The sequence below is a fragment of the Zeus faber genome (genome assembly GCF_960531495.2).
Source record: "Zeus faber genome assembly, chromosome: 2".
Classification (NCBI taxonomy): domain Eukaryota; kingdom Metazoa; phylum Chordata; class Actinopteri; order Zeiformes; family Zeidae; genus Zeus; species Zeus faber.
Genome location: NC_137189.1, coordinates 23,165,951 through 23,180,257, shown reverse-complemented (window position 1 = coordinate 23,180,257; position 14,307 = coordinate 23,165,951). Strand labels below are relative to the sequence as shown.

The window sequence follows — 14,307 nt, the reverse complement described above, 5'->3', positions numbered from 1 at the left end:
GGCCTCCGTTGTAAATTCGTTGTATACAGCTTCGTTTGGCCTTTTTAAGAAACGACATTTCTTCCACTGGATCGTACTTTCAAGATCATTTCACTTAAATAAATTATAAATACGAATATTAATGTTTTGGAAATTATGCTTCCTTCATTAACAGAAATATATCTATTTGCACGGAATAATTTTCTGGTGCCAATATTTTTGTTAATGTATTTGTGGTAAAATATTTCTGATGACAAGCGTTACAGCCCTTGTCCATGGTCCCGTAAGTGAGTTCCTTAAAGGAAATTATATTTTTAAAGGAAGATAATTGGTCTACAGCCAATTCCTGTTGTGTTGTGTATACGCCATATATACTAATCTTCTTACAAAACGTATTTTTTTAATTAATTTTTTTTTTTCTTTATTGTGCAGATGGCAGGACATACAACAGACGGTATTTATATGCGACCTGCAAATGCCAAGCTTTAATAATCATGAATGTAATACATGTTATCGATACATATCAAAAACAACACACATATATTGCGTCATTTATTAAGGACGCAGATGCATATTTATTTGATTCGATTTTTTTTATTAGGATTGGCTACAGTCTATTTGAGAAGTCATTAAATTTAACCCTATAAATATTGTTTGAAACAAATAAACTCGAGGCATGTATATAAATAAAGCAACAACTTGTTTTCTTTAATTAATAGTAAACGAAATACATGATTCTCATATTTCGATTAATAATCAGTCAATCTTTGAAAAAAAAAGGGATTTTTCATTTTCTGTACAAGCAGATATTGCCCTATACTAATGACAGATGATGAGTTTTTACCATTGCTCAATGAGCTATAGCCTCAAGGTCATTTGTCACAGGCTGTCCAAAAGCAAGCCAAGCATGGAAATGGATTTGTTCACTCACTCACACACACACACGCACGCACGCACGCACACACACACACACACACACACACACACACACACACACACACGCACGCAAACACAAACACAAACACACACACACACACACACACACATGCATGGTGGCAACATGCATGTAAAAACGTGTCGACTGTAGACTGTATGCAACCCTAAAAAAGCCGACAACAGCGCTCCGTGTGCAGCGCAATGGGTTGACACTGTTGCGGCAACGTCAACGTTCGTCACAGAACGCTTGCAGAACCATATGTGAGAGGGGGGCTCTGATTTGAAAGAACCTCGTGCAAGAAAATATCAACAAAATAAGTATTTCCATCTCCCACTCAGCGCACAAACGCTGCTCTTTAAACATGGTACCAATTGATGTTATACCTCGAGTTTTCCTGTGTTAGTAGCTCATGCAACGCTGATAACATATATTAAAAAACAAGTCGAATAATGGAAATCGGCGATTTCGATTACTGGTCTTCAAAATCGACTCAATTAACTTGGGCCAACAGTGCAGCGCGCGGTCCGGATAAAGTTCATCAAGTCGTTGCGTACGTGCGTGCAAGTTGATCAAGTGTGTGCATGCATTCGACGGGACGTGCAGGTCGTCTCCCCCCACCTTTTCAGCCTGAGGGAATAGGTCTTAGCGTTCTTCTCGTGGATCAGTTGCGATTTCTCCGTGTTCGCCGCGTTATTATCCATTTTCCTCTCGGCTTTGACCTTCCGTGTCCGGTCCCCGCCACCAGTCTAAAGTGAACAACCCTCGGTGCTTTCTGCTAAATCTCTGCACAGATTGACGGCACAGTCCGCTTCCTTCTGTCTTTCTTTCTTCTTCTTTTTTTTTTTATCTTAAAAAGTCACGCAACATATTGTGAGCGCGTTCGCCGGCTTGCAGCAGGTGCAACCCAAAAAAGACGCAGTACAGGCGCAAAGGAGCCTTTCCTCCAGCACTGAGGACGTCAGGACAACTTGGCAGTCCCCATAATAAGTGCGGCGGGGCGGGCTGCAATTAACCACCCAGCCGCAGCAAGTCACGGCTCACTCGTGACTGTCCTGAACACTCCTTACACACTGGATGTCCTCCTAAAATGGCAGAAGGTGAACAGTTTTAGAGAAATTATCATCCGTTACAAACCCCCCCCCCCCCCCCCCCCAATATTGATCATGCATTTCTTCTCCTTAATTCCATTTAAAACGACGCACGTCTGCACATTTTTATGGAGGAAAACCCCAACTGTACAGCACGTACAGCCTAAGAAGACTAAAATAAGTTAAAGATATAGATACCTGTGTTCTGTGTAAGGACCTCCTATTTTTTTAGGCTGTTAAAGAATGATCTAAAAGTATAACTGACGATATTGCAATTGCAAATATTACAAAGTTAATACGATTATTTTTTAATTAAAGGGCTTTCATACTTTCTTAATATCCCATTCTGATTTTCTCTGTAGCATTTTGCAACTAAATGAATGGTTAGTCATTCTTCCATCTTTATAGTTGTAGTTGTATTATTAGGGGTCCAGCCCCGAAACTGACTTCACTAGTCTATGGATGTCATGGGTCGGCAAGATGGATAAAATGTGGTAAGGGCAGTTCCGACATACCGTTGTCCAAGTTTGATCCAGATCGGTCCATTATTGTGGAATAATTTAGCAGAAAACAGTATTTTTTACCATCACTGCAACACGGGCTCATGCGCAAATGATGGCTAGCATAGGTCATATGATAGCATTGCAGTCTAGTGATCAAAACAACCACAAGCAGGTCCTCACCAAGATGGCGGCACGTGCAGTTGTAACTGACGTGGGACCTTTATGGATGTCATGGATCCCACGAAACCACAGACAATCTTAATAAGACGTGTATTCGGGGCAGTTCCAACATGGCGTGGGTTGAATTTCATCCAGATCAATTCATTATTGTGAATGAAGTTCGTGATCAACAATTGCCACTGTGACAGTTTCGCCACCACACGCCATCCAAGTGGCGTGTTGGGGGGGGGGTGTTAACACCAGTTTAGGAGGCTAGGTGGACACAGCACGCATGCCCAGGTTGACGGAGTACACAGATCAAGTGATGGCACTGCAGTCAAGAAACACACAGATAAAGTCAGAATTGGACTAAAGGAATATAATACGAAGTGACAAGTATTCTTTTATTACTATTAACCTCTATTATGTTTGAAAACAATCAAGTTAAAGTTTTACCAGAAGACAATTGGATTAAGCAAAGCGCAGCATATTCAACGTCATAAATATAGACGCTTCTGAGGACAACTGACATGCAGCGGAGAAGGTTCTACAAAATAAAAATCCAATAACATCACTGTCAGAATTTATAGACGTTCCAGAGTTATCAATGTATACAAATTTCCTGAATTATAATTAGTGGTCCCAATAACCATTACATAAATATAGTTGCAGGCAGCAATACATTGGGTCCAGTTTAACGGTGTTAGGTACGTATTACACTTTTCAGAGCTTCCGTAATGCCAGGACAGACTACATCAATTATTACATTTCCAGTTTGGGGCCCAAATTTGAAAGTCGGAAACAACACATTGGCGTCTTAACCCCATGTTGTATAAACTTTAATTCACCTCTTTATGTAGACGTATCAGATGGCCAAACACTGTATTAATCCATCCAATGAGTAATTTTGCCAAGCGAATTTGAACCTATTGTTATTGTTCAGATTTCTATTATTATTATTCTCCTTGGCATTTTTCGGGCAAAAAGTGTCTGGCCCACGACAACTGCTGGACCCATGGACATGGTAGAGTTCTCATTAGAACCGGGACATCTCAGACATCTTGTGGTTCAAGTTTGATCCATATCAATCTACATTTGGAGCAGGAATTTGTGAAAAAAAATGATTACATTCTACCGGAAGTATCAGAACATGCGTGCATCCCCCCATACGCCAAGGTTCTAAAACCTCCAGTCGGGTGATGAAGCGAGATGAGTTTGTTGAACTGGACACTTTGTGACATCATCATCCAATTTGTTATATATATGTGCAGGTTGCGGCCCCAGACGCCCAGTAGCATCATGCAAGTTGCGAAGTGTGGATTCCATTGCTCCGTAGTAGTTAAAAACTGCCTATTTGTGTGTGTGTGTGTGTGTATCGTCTTACCTGCTTGATGTCAGTGGGCTTTTGGTTTGATATTTTATCTCTTTTGACGTTTTTGTCACTATTGTTTTTATGTGTTTTTATTAAAAACATAGTTGTGTAAATGGGCCACATTCACAAGAAAGGCATTTGTTCGTTGTGTCCCTCCTTACTCTGTGGGATTCAAGGAAGTTGTAACATACAGACTGTAGGAGTCCATGATGCGTTTCACGGACGCGGAATGCCTAGGACCCGGAAAACTATAAATCCGTCACTAAGAGTGCAGCTCTATTTCCACAGACGACACGGCGAGTTATAACAATGAGAGGTCCCGGTTTACAGGAAAACATAGACGGTTGTTTAAAAGACAAGAGGGTTTGCGCTGTGTTGACCGCGACGACAGAGCTGTTGCGGGGGTCAACATTAACTCCCGGGAAACGTACCAAACTGCGACTAGACTGGACCCTGCGTATTGATGCCTGCAGCTATATTTAGTATTCTTATTATTATTTTATTATTATTGTTATTATTCTTCTTCTTCTTATTGTTATTATTATTATTATTATTATTATTATTATTATTAATAATAATAATAATAATAACAACAATAATAGGTATATGTATTATTATTATTCATAATAATAATAATAATAATAATAATACATATACTTATTACTATTATTATTATTATTAAGAATAAATTAAACATATTATAATAATATATTTTAAGGAATTTCATTCAGTGTATCGTTTTTTTGTGTCGTTTTTTAGGCTCTGTAAACTACAGTAGCTACTGCAACTACTCACAGTAAGCAGTTTACTGACTGAAGACCAGCTAAATACTTCCAGTAAGCTGTACGCTATTTATTTTACTCTTTGATTCCATCCAATCACTCTGGGGGAGTTAACCAGGTAAAATAAATCACATCGCGCAGGGCATTTCAGGAGACATTTTCATAAAATACGGCATCGTAACAGTTGTTGTTTTTTGTTTTTGTTTTTTTAAACGCTGTGAAAGGGAAGAGGCTTTTGCAAATCTTTACCATAAGGATGAAAGACAACCAAAAAAAACAAAAACATGTTCAAGTTTGTGCTGTTGTTATATTTGAAGTACACTATGACATCTTCCGAAGCAAAGATTGTTTTGAGCTGCGTCGCCTCAAATAATAAGTACAAATAAAATCGGCCCAGAAGTTACTCGCTCGCGCGCCCCCGGCCCGTTTGTACACAAGGCGTGACGTCATCGCGCCCTGCTCCACGTGCTGGGTTTCGCGCGTCGGGGCGCAGCGAGAGATGGAAACATGGCAGCGACTGCGAGCCAAGCGCAGGACGTGCACAGCCAACAACAACAACCAGACGAGGCAGCGGACGAGGACAGATCTGTGTCCAGGGCTGACAGGTAGCCGAAACGGGTCGCACGTCTCTCGGATGTATCGCACGACGGTGCTCGCCTCTCGGCGGGTCGAAAGCGCCGATGATAGCTAATGCAGGCTAGCTGGTTAGCAGCCGGCTAACTAGCTAGCTCCATTGGACCCAGTGCGCTCGAAGCGCGGCAACGCCAACGCCAAGATTAGCAGTTTGGACTGCTGTAAACACGCTCGTGTGCGGCATGGCCAGCCATTTCGAATGTGTTTGTGTGTGGAATGGAGACGATTAAGAACACACGGGTTCCCTGTCATATCAATGCTAGCAAACGCTATAGCCTGGGGAGCTAACCGAGGTAGCGTCAAATAGAAACGTGTCATCGACGATGTAGGAAGGAGCTGGGTGTCCCCCTGGAGAGCCACGTAGCAGGATCGATTTGAATATGCCGTGAAGCCGCTGCCTTTGCAATGCTTTCTGTTTACCGGTGCCTTTGCGTTGCCGTGGAACGCTAAAGGCAGCAGAACCTAGGAGATGACGATCGTTATTCATTTCAGCCAAGTGATGACAGCCTTACTCATGCGAGTGCCTGCCCCTTCTCTGCCTCGCTGTGTCCGGGGCAACTGTGTGATTTCCTGGGGAGGAATTGGCAAGATCTCCCGCCCTCCCCCTCAGCCACACAGACAGTAAACGTTTTTTCTGTGAAGAGAGGCAGGCAGATTCTTCAGCGTATGGTCGCCCTCCCTCTTTCTCTGCAGTACAGTCATCCTCATTTGCCCATGTTTCCACAGAGGCGTGAGGGGGCAGACGTGAGCTCAACAGGCATCTCTGATGGCGATCAGCAGATACACACATTTGAAGGGCACTTCCAGCCACTTTAACTTCCCTCTTGTTAATGTTTCTCTCATGGAAGAGTTTCTCCCAATATTTAGAGAGCAGTGCGGCCGATGGCCGATATATAATGCTGATGTCATGTTATTGTTGTTGTTTTCTTTTCTTATTTCTTTGCATCTGATGAAAGACAACAGTTTAATAATAATAACAAATGAGACACAAAATTGCCAAACTTAATTGAACATGAATTAACACTAATGTTATTGTCTGCTTTGTCTCTGCGTTGAACTTATTTTAAATAAAAAAAAGTTATCAACTAAATAACTGTCCACCGGTAATCAAAAAACTCAACTTTGTAAAAGAAAGCTATGAATGAGAAATAAATAATTTCTAAACGATAGAAAATAAATAAACAAACTGCGTCATATTATATTCTGGTCGGGAAATAGTCTTCCCATTACAGAAGTACAGGATTTATTATTTACAAGTGAAGTATTTACACAAAAACATCCAGTTTTTACTGAATTAAGTCCCTAAGCAACTGAAAGCAATGAGGAGAAAAACCTGTGTGCACAGGTTTTTTGTTTTTTTTGGAACAGGACTGAACTGGACAGTCCCTTAACTCTGTTGAGTTTAAAATTTTGAGATAACACCATAACAAATGAATGAGACAGCAAGTGAGTGAGAGGAGGCGAGGCTATGTGGGCGCTGCAGCGGCCTGTGTGAGTCGCTGTGGGAGAGAAGAGAGAGCGAGGAAGCACAGTTGTTACCAGTATATCAATAGCGCGGAAAATGATTATTAAAACAGTTTCAAATGTTCAAAATCGAATTGTATAGAAAAATCTATACTATAACCAGTGTTATATTATAGCACTAGTCTGCAGACAGTTTTTGTTTATCGGCCTTGTGAGCGCAGGCATCAGCTGATGCTGATTATCTCAAAATGCGCAAATATTGGCGACCACTAATACACAGTATTTAATACACCTGTTTTGTCCATTCCTTATCTCCGTACCTGGTTTCAGGGTTCTAACCAAGTCCTTGAGGTACTTGAAGTGCTTGAATTTTGTCCCCAGAATTGAAGTGCTAGAAAAGTCCTTGGGAAAAAACCCACAATCTTTGAAAACATGTGATATTGCCCCTGGTTTGTTATTCAAATCGTAAAGTGATAAAATGTTTCGCTTTTACAACATTGATTAAATAAAATCAACATTTATAATAGATGAGATTAATATAATAGACATACTAATATAATAAATAGGCAATGGGATTGAGATTATATTGTATTTTAATTAATAAACATTGAAATCGTCATCATCATCATTGATCATGTTTGTTTGTTTGTTTGCATGAAGTCCTTGAAAATGAATATAAAAAGGTGCTTAAAAAAGTATTTGAAAGTCCTTTTGTATGCCAAAATGAACCCTGTGGTTTTTGTAGCGGGAGCGGCGAGGACTCTCTGGATGGCCTGCCACAGCACACTCCGCGGTGCCCTTTGACCCCCTCATTATCGCCAAGGAAACGCACCACCAGCCAGTCCAAGACGGAGCCTCCCCTGCTCAGAACCAACAAGAGGACAATCTACACTGCTGGCAGACCACCCTGGTACAACGTCACAGGGACCACCTTTACAGAGGCCTTTGTCATTGGTGAGAAACTCGTAACTAACCTCATTGCGATGTCTTAAAAAAAAAAAAAGGAGTATTATTCTGCACAAATAAATAATAAACAAAGCTCAAAAAATGTACACTGGTTTTCATCCATGTCACCTCTGCACCTATGTCACACGAGTGGCCAGTTGATTAAGAATGTTATGGAACAGACTTATCCCTTCCAGCAACCACGCATTTCTTGCATCTTGAGATTGCAAACAATGTGACATTATGTAATGTTCGTGTGAGAGGTGTCTAATGTCAAACGAGGCTAGGCAACAATCGTTTGGTTGTTAGACCAGCATTTGGCTTCATCTCCCCCGCCCCACGGACTCTTCCTTCCGCTGACTGAGCCGTCCCCGGACGCAATAACCCTAAACCAACATCTACCTCTCCCCGTGGCTCGTTCCCTCTCCGGCTCCGCGCTTCGGTGCAGCCAGCGGGCAAGCCAAGCGCTTCTGCCCGATGTCCCTGCACTGCACCCCTAACTCTAAAAGACACATTTAGCGTCTGAGTGCGATTTTTAATTGGATAAGAATACAGTTTATGAAAATAAAGACCTGTCTCCGTAGAGACTACAGAGGTTTCTGTTTCTCGTCCTTGCAGCCGAGCGCTACCGTCAATACAGAACAATGCCAGTCGATTTAAGGCTTTCAGTGCAAGTGGGAACGGGGCTATAGTCACTGTTGTTGAGGTGGAAAAAAATAATTTCTCAGTACTATATTGGGAACCACGCTTCTTATATGGAACCTGCAGACATACTGTACCTTTACATCAAATCATGCAGTAAGAAAAAAAAAAAAAAAAAGTCATGCAAGTACTTCCCCAGAGTTTGACCTAAGCACTGATCCATTGGCCAGTGCTTAGGTCGAAGAGCAGCCCGCGACAGTGCACTTTGAAACCCCACTGTCAGTTGATAAATCCTTTTACACGCCCTGTGTGCCCCAGTTGCAGACATTTTCACTTTATTCAGTGCTATAGATTTCATGTGGAAAAAAAGGATGGTGTAAAGAATAACACAGTTCTGGGGAAAATTGTGTTTAGCCATGCAGTAAAGAGGCACTGCGCTCAAAACAGGGGTTCAATCTGTACATCAAGTAGTTACTAGTGTCATAGTAATATAGTTGATGTTAGCCCGTAAAGTACCATGGTACTGCTGTTAAAATGTAGAAAGAAAGAAGAAAGTTCTAAAGTTATATACAATTTTTATGAGTTTTATATGGTTTGTAATACTTCAAACCATCATGTAATACATAAAAAAATAATTCGATGTTAAAATAATATCGAGGCTCAGGTTCAAGGTTCAAACTTAATGCTTCCAAAAATGTAACCGTGCCTCAATATTGCATCTGCATTCTGTGTGTTAAGCAAGCAAGAGAGGAGAAGAAAGAGATGTGCAGAGATTAATTATAATTAAAAAATATGAATATGATACATTTTATATTTTATTGAATGTAATTTTATCATGTGGAGTAAGGGTATTTTGAGCCATAGCCCCTTGGGTATCTTTTCCTCTGATCGGCACTATAAAGTCAGTTTTTACTGCTAATCGGAATGCAGTTTTATGAATAGCTACGGGGCAGTCTTGGTGGCCAGGTTTTTGTGGGTGTGTGATGCCGTGGGGGGGATATTTTCCACCCTCCAACCCCCGTTGATTGAATATTCATCGCTCTGCTGCCTTTTGGGGGGGTTACTTTTTACACCTACATTTCCAAGCTGTTATTGCTATTTCGTTTTCTATAACGGCAGCAGCCTCCCAAGCCTTTGGAATGCTGTCGGACTTTAGCCAGGTGTGAATGCAATCCCTAGAGCTTGGCCCCATTTGAGAGAGAGAAATCTGCTCCCAAGTTGAAGAGGTCGGCTAACTCCGCCTCTTCCCGCCCTCCCACCAACCATCAGTCCTATGGGGCATCCTCAGATGCCTCAGAAAGAAATTACATTCAAAAATCACTTCTAGTCCACCTACCTAATAAGCATCCTGACATCCGATCTCAGTGCGGATAGAATCAAGATAACTCGAATGTTATTAATACCGTGTGTAAATGCAAAGGCCCATGATGGGATGTCATTATCCGGATAACGTATTTAGATACACACCACATCTTATTGCCAGGTGTAACTGGGGCCTTCTGAGTGTCATAGAAAACGCTTCCTTCCGGTAACTGTCATGGAGGTCTTTACTGGCTTAAACGTGTTGTATTGTTGTCCTATGAACAACTTGGTCTGTGAACGGCGAGAGCTCTTTTGCAGTGATGTGTGGGTTCTTCTGTTTACCTGGAATCCTTCTTGTTCTTCTAGACCTTGACTTGATTTTTTTGTAACCTTCTCCTTGTTGGTGGAAGTGAACTGCCTTTATTATATAAGTCCTTGGGTAACTCTTTAGGGGAGCCCATTGTTGTTAACGCTGGACAGAACAGCCAGGGCAATCTGGTAGTTTAGAAGGCATAGAGTTACCTCAGAATAAAAAGTTCAACGATGGAATTACATTAACCTTATGTTGAAGCGTTAATTAGTAAATCACCTCAGTCTGGGCATTGGTAATCATGTTTTTAGAAAGTTATAATGAATAATACAGAAGGGTTGCCAATATTTTGCACTGGGCATTTTCCCTTTTTTTATTATTTAGACTCTTCAATTAAAGAAAATAAAAATGCATGTGATCATCAGTAATCATGCAGCTCTCCCCTCTCTGTTCCTGCTCTCCTCCCATAGGCCTGTGCGGAGGAAGCGCGTCTGGGAAAACAACAGTAGCCAATAGGATCATAGAAGCTCTGGACGTTCCCTGGGTGGTCCTGCTCTCCATGGATTCGTTCTACAAGGTACCATCGAGCAACGCCTTGAATCAAGTTCTCAACCTTAAATATCAAATTCCCAGTGCTTCATTGATTTAGAGCGGATCCCACTCACTTTCTTTGCTTTATAATGGCGCATTATCAGTACCCAACTCTCGATACATATTTGAGCCATTCACTGCCTGTGGAAAGACTCTTGACCCCAAACATGGCTGCAAGTCACCTTTTGCCTGATAGCCAAATTTACTTGTCCGAAATGGAAAATGAAGGCCAATTAAAAAATAAATAAAACCAACAGGGATTTGGACAATTATCATTTATTAACATACAAAACATAGAGTTAATAGGTAACAACTACAAAAATTAAGGTATAGCTACTGTGTGTGTGTGTGTGTGTGTGTGTGTGTGTGTGTGTGTGTGTGTGTGTGTGTGTGTGTGTGTGTGTGTGTGTGTGTGTGTGTGTACTGTATATATATTAGATTCAACTTTATTGTCATTGCACAAACTAAAAGTACTGAGACAATGAAATGCAGTTTAGCATTTAACCAGAAGTGCAAGAGAAGCAGTAAAGTGCAGCGTATGTATCGAGTATAAGTATATGAATAATATATAAATAGAGTTAACAGTTGTGGGTATGGATATACCAAATATGAACAGAATTAACAGTATTGACAGAATGAATATGAATGCACTAAAATATATACAGTATGATCAGTTTTAACAGAACGATGAGCAGTAACAGTATTTACAGAATGGATATGGATGCACTGAAGTATATACATTAAGAGCGGTATTAGCAGTATTAACAGGCCGGGTATGAATAGGCTACAATATATACAGTATAAACAGATTGACATCAGTATAGCTGCTTGTATAAAAATGAATATAAAAAAAATAAATAGTAGTGTGTAAGGTAAAGGTGCAATGTGGAAGAGTTCAGTCACTGGAGTGCAGTTTGTGTGTGTAATATGTAAGGGGGTGGGTGCGTAATCTGGGGCGGGGGGGTTTAGAAGGTGGGGTGGATAATCCAGGTATGGGGGTGGGGGGGGGTGTTGTCAGGGGCTGTAGATTTCAGCAGGATGACGGTTGAGGGAACAAGCTGTTCCTGAACCTGCTGGTCCTGGAACGGTGGTTCCTGTAGCGCCTCCCAGAGGGGAGGAGGTCAAACAGCCTGTGGCTGAGGTGAGAGGTGTCTCTGGCGATGGTGCGCATCCTCTGCAGGCACCACCTGTGCTGGAGAGCCTCAATCCCATTTTCACCACCCTCTGCAGTGATTTCCGGTCCGCAGCAGTATAGTTTCCGTACCAGACTGAGAGGCAGTGGGTGAGGATGCTCCCAATGGTGCAGCGCTAGAAGTTAACCAGGATCTGTGGAGACAGGTGGGCTTTCTTCAGTCTCCTCAGGAAGAAGAGAGGCTGGTGAGCCTTCGTGACGAGGCTGGTGAGCCTTCGTGACGAGGCTGGTGAGCCTTCGTGACGAGGCTGGTGAGCCTTCGTGACGAGGCTGGTGAGCCTTCGTGACGAGGCTGGTGAGCCCTCTTGACGAGGCTGGTGAGCCTTCGTGACGAGGCTGGTGAGCCCTCTTGACGAGGCTGGTGAGCCTTCGTGACGAGGCTGGTGAGCCTTCGTGACGAGGCTGGTGTGCCTTCGTGACGAGGCTGGTGAGCCTTCTTGACGAGGCTGGTCAGCCTTCGTGACGAGGCTGGTGAGCCTTCGTGACGAGGCTGGTGAGCCCTCTTGACGAGGCTGGTGAGCCTTCGTGACGAGGCTGGTGAGCCCTCTTGACGAGGCTGGTGTGCCTTCGTGACGAGGCTGGTGAGCCTTCGTGACGAGGCTGGTGAGCCTTCGTGACGAGGCTGGTGAGCCTTCGTGACGAGGCTGGTGAGCCCTCTTGACGAGGCTGGTGAGCCTTCGTGACGAGGCTGGTGAGCCCTCTTGACGAGGCTGGTGAGCCTTCGTGACGAGGCTGGTGAGCCTTCGTGACGAGGCTGGTGTGCCTTCGTGACGAGGCTGGTGAGCCTTCTTGATGAGGCTGGTCAGCCTTCGTGACGAGGCTGGTGAGCCTTCGTGACGAGGCTGGTGAGCCCTCTTGACGAGGCTGGTGAGCCTTCGTGACGAGGCTGGTGAGCCCTCTTGACGAGGCTGGTGAGCCTTCGTGACGAGGCTGGTGAGCCTTCGTGACGAGGCTGGTGTGCCTTCGTGACGAGGCTGGTGAGCCTTCTTGACGAGGCTGGTCAGCCTTCGTGACGAGGCTGGTGAGCCTTCGTGACGAGGCTGGTGAGCCTTCGTGACGAGGCTGGTGAGCCTTCGTGACGGGGGTCGAGGTGTTGAGGGCCCAAGAGAGGTCCTCGGAGATGTGGACACCCAGAAACCTCAAGCTGGTGACACGCTCGATATGGATGGGGGTGTGTGTGCCACGTTTCATCTTCCTGAAGTCCACTATGAGCTCCTTGGTCTTCTTGATGTCAAGGGCCAGGTTGTTGTCGCACCACGCCACCAGGTGCTGGACCTCCTCCTTGTTGGCTGTCTCATCATTGTTGTTGATGAGGCCAACCACCGTTGTGTCGTCTGCAAACTTGATAATGGTGTTTGAGTCATGTACAGGAGTGCAGTCGCGGGTGAAGAGGGAGTAGAGGAGAGGACTCAGTACACTCCATAGTGTCCTCAGCCCACACTTAATTTCTTGCATTCTGGTGAAGTTTAATGCACCAGTTTGTGCCTTTTCTGTATCAATCTATAGTGGAAATGTCTATTTAGGTTAAGGAAGACACAAAACTGTTTTTGCAACAAATGCGCATGTTCTAAATATTGAGGGGGACGTATCACCTGCATCCCCCTGAAATCTACTTCGCTAAACGCAATCTTGGGTCTTAAACAATAACTATTTAAAGGTATAGATCTCTCCAGTCAACAAAGCTAAAGAGATTTCTAACTGAACCATTCAAATGTTCCTCACTTCGTTAGAAGACAATGGAGCAAGAATAAAAAGAAATATTATGTTGTGGAATAAACATAAACAAAATATCTCATAGTTCAAAGAAATGCTTGGGAGCCATAAGGGTCGGCTCTTTTCAGTTTCAGTTCCGCAAACTGATTGAGAGCTTCTGCACCCTCTTCTCGTAATGCCAACACAGAGATGATGTCTGCACAGAAAAGTGAAATTTCTTGCTTCTGGTGTTTATTTGTGGGTGTTTCCTTAAAACATTGTTAAAGCAAGCGATGTCAGCAACATTTAAAAAAAAAAATCTTTAATCATACAAAGAAGACGCGGTGTAGTGATTCACAAGTCTATACACTTTATAACATTATTTTATCTTGTTATCAGAACATCATTCTGTCTTGTTGGTGAGTAACTCAACTAATGCTGATGGAGCACGTAGCCCTGACTTTTAAATTTTTAGAAATCAAACTCAGTTTTAAAAATATGGCGAGAGATAGAAAACCACTTGAGGAACATAAATCTGCTATACTGTCATTTTGGACCAAAATAGGAATTTCCGATGTTTTTCACGCACAGCCAACAGTGCAGCGCTGCGAAATGCGCCGGGTTGGGGCGTGGTGGGTTCACATATTGAGTTAATTATGTCCCCCTTTGTCAGTAGCTTAATCCCCTCCCATGGGTTACATGGACAACATTTCCAC

General features: G+C 43.0%; 2 protein-coding genes across 3 annotated transcripts in view; one reads left to right on the top strand and one right to left on the bottom strand.

The window, feature by feature from the left end:
• The window catches only part of slc30a2 (solute carrier family 30 member 2), a gene marked incomplete at both ends in the record, with an annotated part of 15,579 nt that extends 13,962 nt beyond the window's left edge, over positions 1-1,617 (bottom strand). The window contains one exon of the mRNA XM_079996744.1: positions 1,535-1,617. Within this exon, the coding sequence (XP_079852870.1) occupies positions 1,535-1,617 (83 nt within the window). The remainder of the gene's footprint in view (positions 1-1,534) is intronic.
• A 3,710-nt stretch (positions 1,618-5,327) lies between these two features.
• The window catches only part of LOC307227442 (uridine-cytidine kinase-like 1), a gene marked incomplete at its 5' end in the record, with an annotated part of 33,754 nt that continues 24,774 nt past the window's right edge, over positions 5,328-14,307 (top strand). For both annotated transcript variants that reach the window (XM_079996753.1, XM_079996754.1), the window contains 3 exons: positions 5,328-5,425; positions 7,663-7,871; positions 10,587-10,693. In XM_079996753.1, the coding sequence (XP_079852879.1) occupies positions 5,328-5,425; positions 7,663-7,871; positions 10,587-10,693 (414 nt within the window). The remainder of the gene's footprint in view (positions 5,426-7,662; positions 7,872-10,586; positions 10,694-14,307) is intronic.